General features: G+C 45.9%; 1 protein-coding gene across 5 annotated transcripts in view; it reads right to left on the bottom strand.

The window, feature by feature from the left end:
* Window positions 1-15,530, bottom strand: part of WDR20 (WD repeat domain 20) — a 408,154-nt gene that overhangs the window by 161,031 nt on the left and 231,593 nt on the right. The window contains exon 3 of one of the 5 annotated variants that reach the window (XM_069637753.1): window positions 11,183-11,289. The exons of the other annotated variants lie outside the window; for them this stretch is intronic. Within the exon in view, the coding sequence (XP_069493854.1) occupies window positions 11,183-11,289 (107 nt within the window). The remainder of the gene's footprint in view (window positions 1-11,182; window positions 11,290-15,530) is intronic. 5 annotated transcript variants of the gene reach the window in all.

The following is a 15,530-nucleotide window of genomic DNA, read 5'->3' as shown; positions in this document are numbered from 1 at the left end:
TAGGCAGTTATTGCAATCACAGGCAGGACAGCCTCCTTTGCCTGGGAACAATCCATTGGTACAAGACCCCACTTTACCATCCGTTACCCCCACTCCAGTACAAATTACGCTACCTGGGACAGTTCCCCTGGCACCACCAAAACGGTTCTCAGGCGACACAAGGAAGTATGCAGCATTCATAAATCGGTGTCGCCTTCACTTTCTTTGTAGGCCTGCAGCATTTCCAAACGACCAAGCTCGGGTAGCTTTTTTTTTTTCATACCTGAGAGGAAGCGCAGCGGACTGGTCAGTGCCATTGGTGACCCATGATGATCTTCTGTTACACGACTTGGGGGGGTTCCAGAGAGAAATGGAAAAACGTTTTGCTCGCCATACCCAAGAACAAGCAGTAGACAACAAACTCTTATCCCTCCGACAGGGGAATCAGGACTTGTTAACGTACATTGCCACCTTCAATAGACCGGTTGCTGAAGCTCGGTGGCCAGAAAACAAAAGAACCAAGCTATTTCATCGAGGCTTACGAGGTGAATTAAAGGACGTCCTAGTCCAGGTGGTTGACCTCCCCCCCCCCCTAGAGACTGTACCGAATTCATAAATGTGGTCGTGCAACTGGACCACCGGTTGCAGGATCGAAAAGCAGATCGGTCTAAAACGGACACTCAGGCTATGTATGTTCGACTAAGGGACAATGCATCACGTGTGCCAGAATACAATGTAGAACCCATGCAACTGGGAGGGATACAACCTCCATTAACAAAACAAGAACGGGATGAAAGAAGACAACTTTGTTTGTATTGTGGAAAACCAGAACATTTCCTTAAGGACTGCCCAGCGAAACCCCCAAGGAGAACAGTCGGGCCACAGAGAAGGATGAGGTTAAGGAGTCGGAAAACGACCAAGCTCGGCAAACGTAGAGGTCAGTTTGTCGAGTGAGAAGAAAGTCACTGACCTCGCACTTTGCAATACCAGTGATCTTAATTAACCAACAACGTTCGACTAGGATGCATGCCGTTGAGGCATACATAGACAGTGGAGCAGTTGGGAATTATATTGATCAAGAACTGGCAGCAGAGATGGGGCTTCCTTTATGTTCCAAGCCGACCACGGACAAGGTAACCACCGTGGATGGGACAGAAATCGCTTCCGGACCAGTAACCCAGTGCACAGCCGGGGTAACCTTGCTATGTCAGGATGGACACCGGGAGTCCATTTCGTTCGATCTCATCAAGGCACCTCAGTTCCGGCTAATATTAGGGATGCCTTGGTTAGTTGCTCACAACCCTTTGATATACTGGCGGCCACAGAAATTAACCTTCCCCGGCGACTGCTCCTGTGCCTGCTATTACCAAGAGCAGAAACCAGACTTCTGTACCCCCATGGCTCCCAGAGCAACAGTATCAATTCTGGGAGTAACTAATACCTTACCAAGTGAATACCCCGATTTACAGGATGTGTTCCGAAAAGACCAAGCAAACACATTACCGCCGCACAGGCCCTATGACTGCCAGATCGACCTTGTTCCAGGTGCACAAATCACTTGCGGCAGGATCTATGCACTCACAGAACCAGAAAACCTCCACCTGAAATCGCATCTAGACCAGTACCTTGCAAACTGGTTTATCCGCCCGTCTAGGTCCCCGGCAGCCAGTCCTTTGTTCTTCGCACCGAAGAAAGAAGGGGACTTCAGGACCTGTATGGACTACCACGCATTAAATTAGATCACTGAAGAACCGCTGCCCCTTGCCACTCATCACTGAAATGCTAGACCAAGTCAAAGATGCCCAGATTTATACCAAATTGGACCTTCGAGGAGCGTACCACATGGTCCTTGTTAGAAGCGGAGATGAGTGGAAAACCGCTTTCCGTACCAAATACGGCTTGTATGAATATCAAGTCATGCCCTTTGGGCTATGCAACGTTCCCGCGGCATTCCAATATTTCATGAATGACGTCTTGAGATAATTAACTGATGTTTGCGCCTTGGTTTACATAGATGACATCTTAGTGTACTCAGCCTCGAAGCAAGACCATATCAAGCACGTTCGTTCTGTTCTCACCAAGCTCCGTCAACATAGTTTATTTGGAAAGCTTGAAAAATGCTTTTTTCACGTCACCAAAGTGGAGTTCCTTAGTTTTATCCTCACTCCAGGAGGCATCAGAATGGACGTGCACTAGGTAGACGCCATTTTGAAATGGCCATCACCGACGTCTCTAAAAGGGGTTCTAAGCATGCTGGGTTTTGCGAACTTCTACCGCCGGCTCATCCCAGACTTCTCAGATTGTACACCCAATCACAGTACTATTACGAAAAAACAATAAAAAGTTAGCTTGGAACGAGGAAGCAGAAAAAGCTTTTCAAGAACTTAAACGAAGGTTCACCTCCACTCCGATCCTGCGCCGCCCTCGTCCAGACCTCCCTTATGTTGTAGAAAATGATGCTTGAAGTATAGCAATGGGGGTTGTCCTTTCACAGAGAGCCCCAGAAACTGGCCAGCTACATCCTGTGGCCTTCTGGTCGAAAAAGTTCTCACCTCCCGAGATTAATTATGGCATCACCGACAAAGAACTCCTGGCTATCAAATCCGCCTTTAAGGCCTGGCGACACCATCTCCTGGGGGCCAGACACACTATTACAGTTATCACGGACCACCGAAACCTGCAATATCTCAAAACGGCCAAGGCCCAGTATTCGCGCCTACTACAATGGGCCCTTTTCTTCGCCGAATACGACTATGTAATCACATTTCAACCAGGAGTCCGGAACGGAAAGGCTGACGCCTTATCTCGTATGGGCATTGATGAAATGTTATATACAACTCCAGACCCAGTACCCATTATACCTGAAGACAAACTCTTGGGTCTCACAGCCGCCTTAACGCAAACAGAACTCCGAAACGAAATTCAATGGGCATTGAACCCCGATGCTTTACTTGCATGGCATACTCAGGGAGAACAATACTCCAAGGACTGCTTGCCCTTTTTTAGGGACCGTCTATATGTACCCAAGAAAGAACTACAACATATTATTTCAGATTATCATGATTCACTGATTGAAGGGCACCCTGAAATCGCCAAAACCCTAGCCACGGTGAAACAAAACTTTTGGTGGCCTACCTGGCATAAGGACATCATCCAGTACATTCAGTCCTGCGGTGTCTGCGCAAAAAATAAATTGCAAAAACAGAAACCAGCTGGTCTCCTATAACCATTGGACATTCCTCCTACTCCATGGCACACCCTTTCCCTTGACTTCATCACCGACCTGCCTCCCCGTCAAGTGTTCAACACCATCCTAGTAGTTGTGGACTTGTTCTCGAAGATGACACTTCATTCCTCTCAAGGGTCTCCCAGATGCATCCAGTTTAGCGAAAGTGTTCCTGGAAGGCATTGTTAAAATAAATGGCTTCCCATCAGTTCTGGTCTCTGATTGAGGGAGCCAGTTTGTGTCCAACTTCTGGAGGAAGTGTTGTGCAATGGCGCAAATCGACGTCCGGCTATCCACCAGTCACCATCCCGAAACGGACGGCCAAACAGAGGACCAATCAAACTCTCGAGCAATATTTACAGTGCAAGCTGCACCACGAAGAAAGGAATTGGAAGGACTCACTATGGATAGCAGAATATGCATATAACAATTCCTTGCATTCTAGCACCAGACAAACGCCCTTCTACACCCTTTATGGCAGACACCCACGTACTTCCGAACTAGACCTTCCAGCCAGCTTGGAAATGCCAGCGGTGAAGACTCTTCACACAACCATCCCCCAGACTTTTAAAAGGGCGAAAGAACATCTCATTCACGCCAAGGACAGACAAAAGAAATTCGCCGATCAACACCAAAGAAAAGCTCCTGACTATCAAGTAGGAGACAAGGTTTGGTTAGCCGGTAGATTTGTACCCATCAAGGGAACCGGGATCTTTCATCCTCAATATTTAGGACCCTATACATCAAGGCAATTATTAACCCAGCAGCCGTCAAACTGGAGTTACCACCCAATCTGCAAATCCACCCGTATTCCATGTGTCCCTCTTGAAACCGATGCAACCTGGTACACCGGTTATGACACCACCAAAACCCATACTTGTTGACGGAGAACCAGAATTCGAAGTCAAAGATATCCTGGACTCCAAGTACACTAGGTCCAAATTATACTCTTTCGTTGATCGATTGGAAGGGATATGGACCCCAAGATAAATACTGGGAGCCCAGTGAGAACATCCATGCGCCACGTCTTATCAAGAAGTTTCATCAGAACTTCCCAAATAAACCTGGGCCGTACTGAAGGAACACCATGGGAGGGGCCTTGGGGGAGTGCTGTCACGACCCTCACCCCAGACCCCCACTGGCAAGCACACTTGCCAGGAGGAATCGGGGCCTGGCATCCACTCACAAGGCTCTCTTGGGGCCAGTCCTGGCGCCTATGGCACCAGGCTCATGCACCTTGAAGAACATGTGTGCAGGCAACTACTTTTTTCATTTGGGGCCTTCAGCCAACATGGAGGCATCCACATAGCTTGGCTCCTAGGAACCAAGCTATGCGGTATAGCGTTTTGGGTGTGGTGGCCTAGGGACTACTTTACCTGGACTACTTTGTTGAGGCTATTTAAACCACACCCGAAAAGGAAAGCACGCTTTGCGTTACTTTGCAGTTTGCAACGTGACGCTCACCGTGTCCTGTGATACCCACGAGCCTCGGAGAAGCAAACCTGCAAGGAGACAAAAGGAACATTGTTAGCAGCATCTTACCTGCAAGCTCCATCTTATTATCCGCTCGCAGCTCCAGTGAACAGCTTCCACTGGATCCACATGCCACCCGGACCTAAAGACCTGAAAGAGGAAGGGAAAGGACAATATTAATGAAGGCATATTAGACATTGCAAAACCACAAACTGCATAAGAAGCTTACCTGGTTGGTCGCTTCCCGGCGGTATTGTTCCAGAATTCCACACACGCTGGGAAAACACTGCGACATGCAAGAAAGGAAGAAAACAGGTTAGCAAAGGCAAGATAATGCAGCGCTGCGCATAGCGCTTACTTACCGCATCGTAGCGCACATCATGCGCCATCATTTACCAGCGAGGCCCAACTCAGCCAGTTCGCCATGTTGAAGCTCTGCACACCTAAGGGACAAAAAAAAAAGGACATTAAAACAAAGTAGGGCATGCAAGAATAACAACGCTATACAAAAGCTGCAGCAAGACCTACCTGAGAGACACCAAATGGGCCCACGCCAGTGAAGTAACTTGGGCGCACACGCCCACTGACAACGTGCCCCTGCCAAGGCGGCAGGACAGAGCACACGCCTAATTCCACAACAAGGTGAGGAGAGTGCCCTGAGGGGTTGAAGTCACACGGGGTGGTGGGAGGATATTTACCTCAGTCGGCCAGTCTTGAACACAGTCCTCCTGTATTTTCAGACAGAATCTTCCCTGCAGGCCATACCTGGGAAAAAACTGGGAAGAGGATACCAGCAACCAACCCGGCTGAGTGGCGTCCCCGTGGATACCAGGTGAGCGCAACATCTGGCTAAGCACCAGTGGGAGAACCAAAGCCATTTGCTCCTGTATTGAGATCTCATCGAGAGCTTCCTGGCCGCCTGAATAATATGCATGTTATCAGTGGACAAGTTGAGGTGTTCTAAAGATCTGAACTCGGGCACCATGCCGCCAAGCTGAATGATTATGGGGAGGGGTGCCACAGCTGCCGATCTCTCTGGTGAAGCAGGTCGGAAACTAACGGAAGCCTGATCGGTGCACACACCGACAGATGCTGAAGCTCTGAAAACCAAAACCTGGTCGGCCACTAAGGTGCTATGAGCAGAAGAGAACAGTTCACCGTGCTCCTCAGCTTGCACAGTGTCCGATGAATCAGAGGCAGAGGCGGGAAAGCATAGGCTCTCATGTTGAGCCAGGGAATTTCGAGGGCATACCCCAGAGAGGAGGCTCCCAGCCCGTTCCTGAAATGCCACTCCCCGCACCCAGCACCGATGGTGTAGATGTAAGAGTTATCCAAAATGGCCACCGCAGTCTTGGCGGGAGTAGTCTCCATTTTGTCAGCACCTGAGGAGAACTGCGACACATGTGAAAGTGAGAGGGGTCTCCACAGATAGGTCAGGGGTCTTCATCTTAGCCTGGATACAAGGAACCTCGGCCGAGCCGGTACTGCATGGCCTAGAATGTTTTTGAGACATGCTATCAGCCAGAATAGCCTTCAACGGAAGGACCTTGGCAACGCCGGTAACAGGAATTCCGGTCAGAGACCTCACTCCGTGCCCCCTCAACAGAACTGGCGTCACCACTTGAGTGGGAACGAGGAGTACACCTCACCGACAAGACCTTAACAGGCCTCTCAGAACCGTTGGTCACCTTAGCCTCCAAACGAGGGACCTCAGACCAGAGCATGGTAAAAGCCTCTTCACGAAGGGCCTCGAACTTTAATTCGGTCCAGAAAACTTCAACAGAGGCCTCAGGGCATGCCCCAGTGTCTTTACGGGAAGCTCCAGTCAAGGAGATCTCAAAGCAAGCTCCGGTAACCGCCACCTCAGTAGAACTGGGCCCACATACAGCCCCCACAGGAGGGGCATTGGATTGTAATCCGGTGTCAATAGGCCCTTTACGGAGGCCCTCAGAGAAAACTCTGGTACACTTTTTAGGCATGGAAGGCAACTCAGGTCAAGCCCCGGTAACATATCTTTTGATGCTCCTCCCGGACCGGGAAGACCCCCGGGAAGGAGTCCCCCGGCCGGGGTGCCATAAAAAGTAAAGAACTCACTGGGCGTTTCTTCTTCTCGTCGATGAAAGTTTGAAAGTGCGTAGGGGGAGTGCGCTGAAACACTTCCTCCCACCGCTCTAAACGACGTTGAAGCGCCCGGACCGAAAGGGAATCGCAGTAAAAACACAAGTCCCCACCGGTGGTCCAGACCCAAACAATCTAAAGAAAGAGGATGGGGATCCGCCCTAGCGAAGCGTCGCTCAAAGGAAGAACAAACAGGAAAGTCTAACTGAAACGACATAGACGGACTGCCACATGACTGCTAAGCCGGAGCAGGAGAGGACGACACTGGAAAGAAAAAATCTTCCAAAGATGCAAGTGTGTCCAGTCCCGATCGAGCAGAGAAAGGGACTGATGGGTGGTACGCTGGGAGGAGCTCAAGAGGGCGGGGTTACGGCCGCGTGCGGTACCCCGCGTAAAAAGAGAGGAAGGACACATTTTTGAAAAATGTGATGCTTTTTATGAAGTGCTCCAGTGCCATCTCACATGTCGGAAGAATGTCCCACAAGTATGGAGGAAAGGGGACGGGACGTAGGATTAATATCGAGAGCTAGTAAGCGAGTTGGAAAGTGAGTGACTTATGAAATTGGAAGGTTTCACTGAGCTGCTGGAAAAAGATTGACAAGGTGGAGGAAAGAAGCCTTCAAGTTGAACTGAAAAAATGTGTACTGGAAGCTGCATGGAGCAAGATGCAGACTACCATTAAACAAAGTAAAGCTAATAGTGCAGACCAGTGCCGGATAATCCATTAGGCCAAGTAGGCACTGGCGTATGGCCCCCCCACTCCTTTTAGAGGCCCCGAGACAACGGATCAAAATAAAGCAGTGCAGAAAATTAAAAACATTAGGAGATCATTTGCGGGGAGGTGCCACTTCGACTGCCTAGGGGCCTCATAGGTTTTAATCCAGCACTGGTGCAGACTCCCGCAGACTCCCACTCCAATAACCACCTCCCTAAAGAGAGAGTGCACGTGTGTGTCTCCCTTTGAGTGAACATACAAGATGCACAAGGCGATTGGGGATGAAACCTTATTTAGAATTGATGTGGTAACCCAATGACAAACTGAGAAATGTCCAGACACTTCGAAAAGAAAAAACTCTGAAGCAAAGAAATCTGAATATATGGAGAATTTTATTTGCATTATGGGCTTTGCAAACCCCTCTTGCTGAAACATATTTTGGATGCTACATCACCATTTCTAGGACTCTAAGGTTACGAACCCCAGAGATGTTGGCTGAAGCGGTTGATAGCTAGGTGTCACCATGATGCAAGACTAGGCACACTAGCTGCATATTACTAAACATAATTCTGCCTAAGCTACAAATTAGATGGTGCTAGGCCACCAGTGACTGATCCAGTCAGGGCCACAGATGTTTCACTTCCAAAACTCTAGTCAGTGGGTAGTGGTAGATCCAACAGCACCCACAGTACTAAGGAGAGGGCGGCAGGGGTTATTGTGGGAACCCTATTCACAGAAGGGGCACCCTTGGGGGTGTAGGATGCCAGCCTTAAAGTCCATGTGGAGAAGGAGCTCATAGACAAACCTTCAGCTTGTATCTCCCTAGCGGGATTAGGTGGCCGCTAAATGTTTGAATGATGCAACGCATAGGATGGGAAGCTGGATGTGCATCTAATTCCCAAGAGTGCCGTAGAAAGAAAGGCCTCTGCATCATACGTTTGTCAGTCTCTAGGACTCCCGCCGAAGCAGGTTAACAGTACTCCAACTCAAGGAAGATGGATTGACTGCTGTGTTCTCTCCCAAATCTGCGACAGTGAGGTTCTACTACGGCTAGCAAAATTCACACTTCTTCACAAGACCAGAGAGAATGACACAGGCTCTGCCATTCTGTTGACACATTAGGACTAAATGGGTCTAACTGGAGCCGTTAATTCCTGACAATACATTTGCAGCACCCTTAGGGGCTCACATTGTGTCTGAAATACTGAATAGCCAGAAAGGAGTAAGCAGAAATAGGGCATGTGACCAAGAGACCAACTTTCCTTTTTCAGAACTAGAGGGCAATCGGCTGCTTAGTTTTGGTGACCAAAACCACAATCCCTGGTACCAAAATAGCTACATCATACTCGAGCATCTTGTATACCAGCATTCTAACATTGCCCAGGTTCCATAAGCCGTCCTCTTTGGCAGGGAGAATGGTTTCCTGTACAACCTACAGTTACCTGTTTTAACAGCAACTTTGACATCTACTTTGTCCCAAAACCATCACATTTGGCCCATAAAATAATGTTTTGATGTGGGCCAATATTGAGTGAAAGCCGTCCAAAAATCACGGCTTATGTGAACTCTGGAAAACCTCCACAGCTTTGCTTCCCAACCCGTGCAGAGCTTTTATTTGGACTTTATTCCACTGGGAAAGATTGGGTTTTCACTCAGTTACAAAAGCCCTCAGACTAAATTCTTTGGTAATTAGTGACTTTTGTACTACCTAATAACCGAACTTACAAATGCTAGCTACCTGTAAATCCCTCCATGGCCTCTTCTGCACACATCTATGTAAAGAACACATGTTACTAGTCTTCTGTTTAGACAAACCCCTATTTTATGTTTTACATTCCAAGTTTTCACCACACTGCACCCCTCCTACAAGGGGAACCTTACACCGATTTGCCACATTTACCCATGGGTGAGTAAAGAGAGCCCATGATTTTTAACAGCATGACAAAAACCACGCACTGTCTAAGAGCAGATGTCCATACAGAGGGCTTTGCAAAAACACTGCAAGGCCCATGTGGCTGCCCTAGTGATAAGTTCCAACCTTAACACTCACCAAACTTGCAAACAGACCCCTTTGGTGGATGTGATTAGTAGGACATACCTCTCAAAAATAGTAAAAAGTTACTCACTTAGTAGATGTACAGCCAGGTAAAGTGAAATATCCTTACTCCTTCCCAAGAGAATGTCAATGTCGTATAGGCCTGGCACTCAGTATGCCCCCAGGATGGATCTAGGAAGAATGTGAGCAATGTCTTGGCTAAGGTGAAAGTCCAAAAGCACTTACCTTTGGAAAAACAGAGTGTGTATGCCACCTTGTCATTGCGGCAGAGGTGAACAGGGCTTGGAGCTTCCAGACACTGAGCTGAGGTGACTGCCACCAGAAGGGTGGTTGTACAAGTGCCCAGAGCATAGAGGACTATGGACTATGTTTAAGTCTGGGAACAACGAGGAGGCTTGAAGAGGGGTAAAGGTGGGAAAACCTCCCAAAATGCCTCTTCAGGACCGTACATACAAGAGGTGCGGGAGGAGGGACATTTCCTCCAAATGTATGCAAGCATGTAAAGTCGAAAGATAGATCTGCATTAGCAAGTCTGAATCCCATGTGCTGGACAGGTCAAAAATGAAAACGCAGGGTCTCATCTGCTAGACAGTAAGCTAATGTGGCACTAATGACAAAGGCCTGGTCCCTTTATTGGAATCCTAACTTGATGCCTTCATTATAATTCTTACAAAGACTCAGAAATTACCCAATTGAGAGGGCAGAGGAACGTTGACAAATCAAACAACTTCTCTTCCTAGCCTAGGGCTGATTAAGCTACCCTGCAGGGGGAAGCTGGACAGGTTCTCAGAGGCGATGGGTTCCACATGCAAAATATCCACCCTTCTGCTGACCATTGCGATGGTATGAGACTTGCCCCAGATCACCAAAATGTCCTTTTGGACGTGATTTCCCAAACGCTCAGCACTGCGATGACAAACAATGCTGAATGCAATTTGGAGGAAATTCAGAAGTAACTGTCTTTAAGAACATCCTGAGGAGGGCCCTTCGGGGAGTATGGTTGTAGGCAGGATAGTGGAAGGGGTATAGGGACTGAATGCAATAGAGAATTAGTGAGTAGAGGTGCTGAAGACCTAGGCACTGGTGGGAGGCACAGGTTATGTGCATCCGATGGTGCAGTTAGAGCAAAAGGAGTACTGGGTTTCAAAAATGTCCCAGGCTGTGGTTTTAACTTGTGCCAAGGTTACAATAGCGAATCTGTACGAGATGTAGGAGTTGTGGAACGTCCTCTCAAATTTTTGAAACAATACCTCATGGACTAGGAATGCATGAGTCGAGCTTTTTTTTTTTTTTAACGAAAATAACAGATGAGAACTGGGGCAGAGTTGAGCGAGCTACACTGGCTGCCAAGTATGGGTTCCTTTGCCTGGGAAACCAAGGTCTGCACATTTTAGGATTCATGAGGAAGGTGGCAGGTTAAAGGCTGGGGTAGGGTGGGGACTGAAGAGTCCCTCTGGTCATAGCCTTTCTATCAAAGGGGTTCAAAATGGCACAGGATTCCTGCCAGTTCCAGCTTTGACATGTTGGCTGGGCGAACATGCATTCCTCAGCCTGTGCATTAAGTGACCAATAGATGACACTTCTAGTAGCTAGTGCACAAAGACCACAATAGCACCTCCAAAAATCGGTGACCACTGGAAAGGAGACACCAGGCTGGGGTTCCATAAAAGAAGAAAGTCGCTCACATGTCTTCTTTTGATTAGGTCTATGAAGTCTCGGGAGCTGCAGAGGAGAGCAGAAAAAAGAACACCCACAGTTGGAGCCAGCGAGCGCGCATGTACACAGTGTTACAGCAATCAATTACAACAAACCTCGGGGCCCAAGAACCCCAGACAACGATTATTGGTTTGCTACTCCAACATGCGACTCGCAGAGCAGGAATTAGAAGACTTGTCTGGCATAGACCTATGCAAACTGGTGCCCAAGCAGACATACTGGAGGAAGACAAATGAAGAAAAACACTGGTGGTTGCAACAGTTAGTGGTGTCTGTAGTAGCGTGGGAGTGACCGTTTAGGAGCATGGCTAGGTGTTAAAATGCATGCGCAACGTTTTTTTTCTGGACAAATAGGCTCCTCTACAGAGTAAATTGGCTGCCTAGATATTTTCACCAGCTACTTATTATTAAAATCCTTAATGGCGCGCCTCTAGTAGGTGCCTGTTGAGCCTGTGGACTAACGGCTGCTCTTGCTCCTGCACTTCTTGTATCCATGAACACATCTTTGCTGCTACGTGATACGGCCCAAACCTCCACCCCCATTGATCACTGTTGCTACAAAGGGCACGAGCATGCGCCTCAACACGCACGCCTTTACCAAGTGCCTTGGGAAGTGCCCGCTGAACCTGGGAACTAATGGCTGCTCTTGCTCCTGCACTTCATGTATCCATGAATACATCTCTGCTGCTACGGTGTGTTTACAAGCTGTTTGGACGATATCTTAGATTGCCCACTACACATGGACTCATTTTCACTCTTTGAAAACTCATTTTGGCTTTTTTTAAAATCTTTTAGTAATACAGGCCTACGCTCCGCCCCCTCTCCCCCATTGATCACTGTTGCTACAAAGGGCACGAACACGCGCCTCAGCTCGTGCGCGCACCTGTAGCAAGTGCCTTGGGAAGTGCCTGTTGAGCCTGCTTGGCCGGGGTGGCGGGCAGTATGCAGTTCCTTCTTGATGCCCAAATGTTTCACATTGGCAAGAGTTTCTTCTGTTATTTCTTTCTCACGTATGCTGGCCTGTGCTTGTACTGGCAGCCTCGGCGATGTTTTAATGTTGGCGGCCATCAGCATATTTTATTTATTTACTTGCATTTTTAAAGCGCTCACACAGCCCGCGGGCACCGAGGCGCTGTTGCAGGATTTTTTTTGTCCTAGTTGCGTATTTATAAGGCACTTCAATTATTCCCAAACGTTTCTAAGCGCGGACCCGGGGATCAAACCTGTGTTGCTTCGTGTCGTCTTGCTTCTAAGGCCAACACGTTGCCGCTCAGCTATCTTCCCGGCATAGACACAGACACACCGGTAATGCTTTTTCATTTAAATTCTACTTTGTTGTCCGTGTATCTTTCACTTAAATCCATCAACAGTGGTAAAGAGGTACACTTTATGCGTGAAAAACGCTGCGTTCACTGTGTTATGTATGTCCCGCACTTTCACTATAACTGGGACGTAATGACAACAATCCTCTGTTGCATGCGGTCTACAAAATATGCACAATGTACTGATTTTTTTTTTTTTAATTAAAAGAGTTGTTTTATTAGTTTGATAAACATTTTACAACATCGCAAAAAATATTCATAATCATTAACAATTCATTATACATAACATAAGTGGTTACATTCATAATTTGAATTCCATACAAAAATTTAAATATTTGAGTTTATAATGCATTTTTTCCTTCTATGTATATTAGAAGAATAATTCATAGTTATAGGATAATATTTACTTCCTTCTTATCTAATTCCACAACCAATCTCTCAACAAATATGCACAATAAACAATTATTTTGAATGAATATCCCCACATAAATTTCTTCCAGCACCATTCTCTGGCTTCTTGCGTCATACCTAACACATTAGGAGCAATGAGAGAATTTCTCAGAGCTTCAAAGTGAGCACAAAACATGGTTAGATGTTTTAAGTTTTCCATGCAGATATTTCCATCGTAAAATCTACACCATGGGATCTGACTCGTTGAAGATTGCTTATTCCAAGTAATTGTTTTTTCAAAGGTATGCAGTTGGTTGAGCTTAAATCTCAAATATAAGTCACGATAGGAATTAGCAGGAAATTTTAACAAATGGGCTCTATGAGGTATTCTAAGAGTAACAAATTTGGCTGCTTCAGAGTTTAATTTTTTTGAATGCATATCGTTCAGTGTGATTAGCCAATCATGCTCATATAGTCGTTTTTTTACATAAACCGAGCAATATTCAAGATCTATTGATTTTAAGCCACATTCATCGAGTTTATTGATCATGAGATTTGAGAAGGTGACCAACGAAGCAGGCGGTCGATTCTTGATCATGATTAAGAATTCCTCGTAGAGCGATTGGTGAGGTGGGAATAACATTTTCCATAATTTGTTAACTGTCGCCAATGGAATCTTACTGATAGGGCCGAGATACCTAGCCCCTGTCGCAAGATACAATTTGGTAAGGAGTTTGATAATCTCAGTGTAGATTTCCATAATTGCCAGTGGATTTGGTCAAGGATTGCATCAATATTACACGAACATAAATCAAGCCCATATAATAAAATGGCTTTCACTTTCAGCATATAAAATTGCAAGAGTGGTAATATTGAGAATTTACAATATTTCATTAATACAATCCGCATCTGTGTCATCAAAACAGCTTTTTTCGCATTTAAGTTTAGTAGCCAGTTTTATCTTGAGGGAGAATCTATCACATCATATCCCAAATATCTCATTCAAGTTAATAGGCAAGGGAATATAATTTATGGACCATTTCATTATAGAGATTCTCTTCATGTTTTTTAAGATGATGATACTTGATTTCTCCACGTTACATGTTAATTTATGTTAGTATAAATATTCTGCAAATATTACGAGCTTTTTTTGTAAGCCATATGGTGTGCGATCAAAGATTAGCACATCATCCGCAAATGCAATCCATTGTATCCGCAGATGTCCCAATATTGCAGGGTAGGTGATCTCAGTTTTCCATATTTGTTCAATATCAGAGAGGTAGAGATTAAACAGGGTAGCCGCCAGGTTGCAGCCCTCTTTAACCCCCACCTCAGTTGGATTAGGAGTTGTTGAACCAGAATTGTTGATGCGAACCAAATATGAAGTGCCTTGGTGCAATTTAGCCAACATCGCCATTAGGCAATGTGGTATCCCCTTTGCATCAAGTTCTTCCCAAAGTAAATTCCTAATCACGCAGTCAAATGCTGCAGATAAATCAACGGATGCCATGTATAGGGCACCCGTATTTGGAATTTTCATATGGGCAATTAGGTGCGCTAATACAGTTGCATTCAGCGCAGTTCCCATTCTGGCACGAAAACCGATCTGAAATGGTGAGAGAATAGCAAGACGATTTACAGTCTCTTTTAGTTGCTGTAATAAAACAGCAAAGGTCTTTGCACTCACATCAATCAATGCAATGGGACGAAAATTGCCAGGGTTTGTTCTAACACCTTTCTTATGAATGGGAACTATGTCAGATTGCAACCATGATGGGGGAATACAAGATGATCGAATAATTTCATCAAATTGAAGTTCAAGCACCGGGGCCCATAATTGCACATTTTCTTTAAAGTACACTTGGAGGAATACCGTCCGGGCAAGGAGCTCTTGGTTTATTTAGCTTTCCAAGGGCCCATATAATATCCTCTAGAGACCAATCCTCAAGTTCCTCTACTGAATGGTGGTTAAATTTGGCCGATGATTCCAATAATCTTTCGGGTAGTGCAAATTTATCCTTATAGAAATGAGTCCATGTTTCTGCACTGATGTTAGAAGATTGCTCGACCTTTCTTGAGTATTCATTACCCCTTAAAAGAGCCCAAGTGGATCGTCTATCATTGGAACACAGTGATGCTATCATTTTTTGATTTGTTGAATGATGAAGATAAATTCTAGTTTTTTATATTATTGTGATATTTGTTAATTACTTCTCTTTTTGTCATTTGGTATTCAGTGTTAGATAATCCCATTTTGGTTAAGTGCCAAATATCCTGATTCTTTTGTTTTTTTAATATTTTAATTCTCACAGCTAGTAAAGCGACAGCTGAAGGCTGTGCTGGTTCATTTGATTTAAGCCAGATCAGGTATGCAAGTGCTATTGTAATGATGGTTGAATTTTGTAGTGTTTTTATCGACCCTTTGATGGTTGTGTCACTACAATTCATGTAATTCAATGCTAGCATTTTAATAATTGCATTTAGCTTTCTGCACGTTTTCACATTCCATCTTAAGGATGCACCTGGTCGATCTTCC

Source organism: Ambystoma mexicanum, chromosome 14 (assembly GCF_040938575.1).
Source record: "Ambystoma mexicanum isolate Mex_15411 chromosome 14, UKY_AmexF1_1, whole genome shotgun sequence".
Lineage (NCBI taxonomy): Eukaryota > Metazoa > Chordata > Amphibia > Caudata > Ambystomatidae > Ambystoma > Ambystoma mexicanum.
The sequence above is the reverse complement of the archived record's forward strand: the minus strand, read 5'-3'. Positions and strand labels throughout refer to the sequence as shown.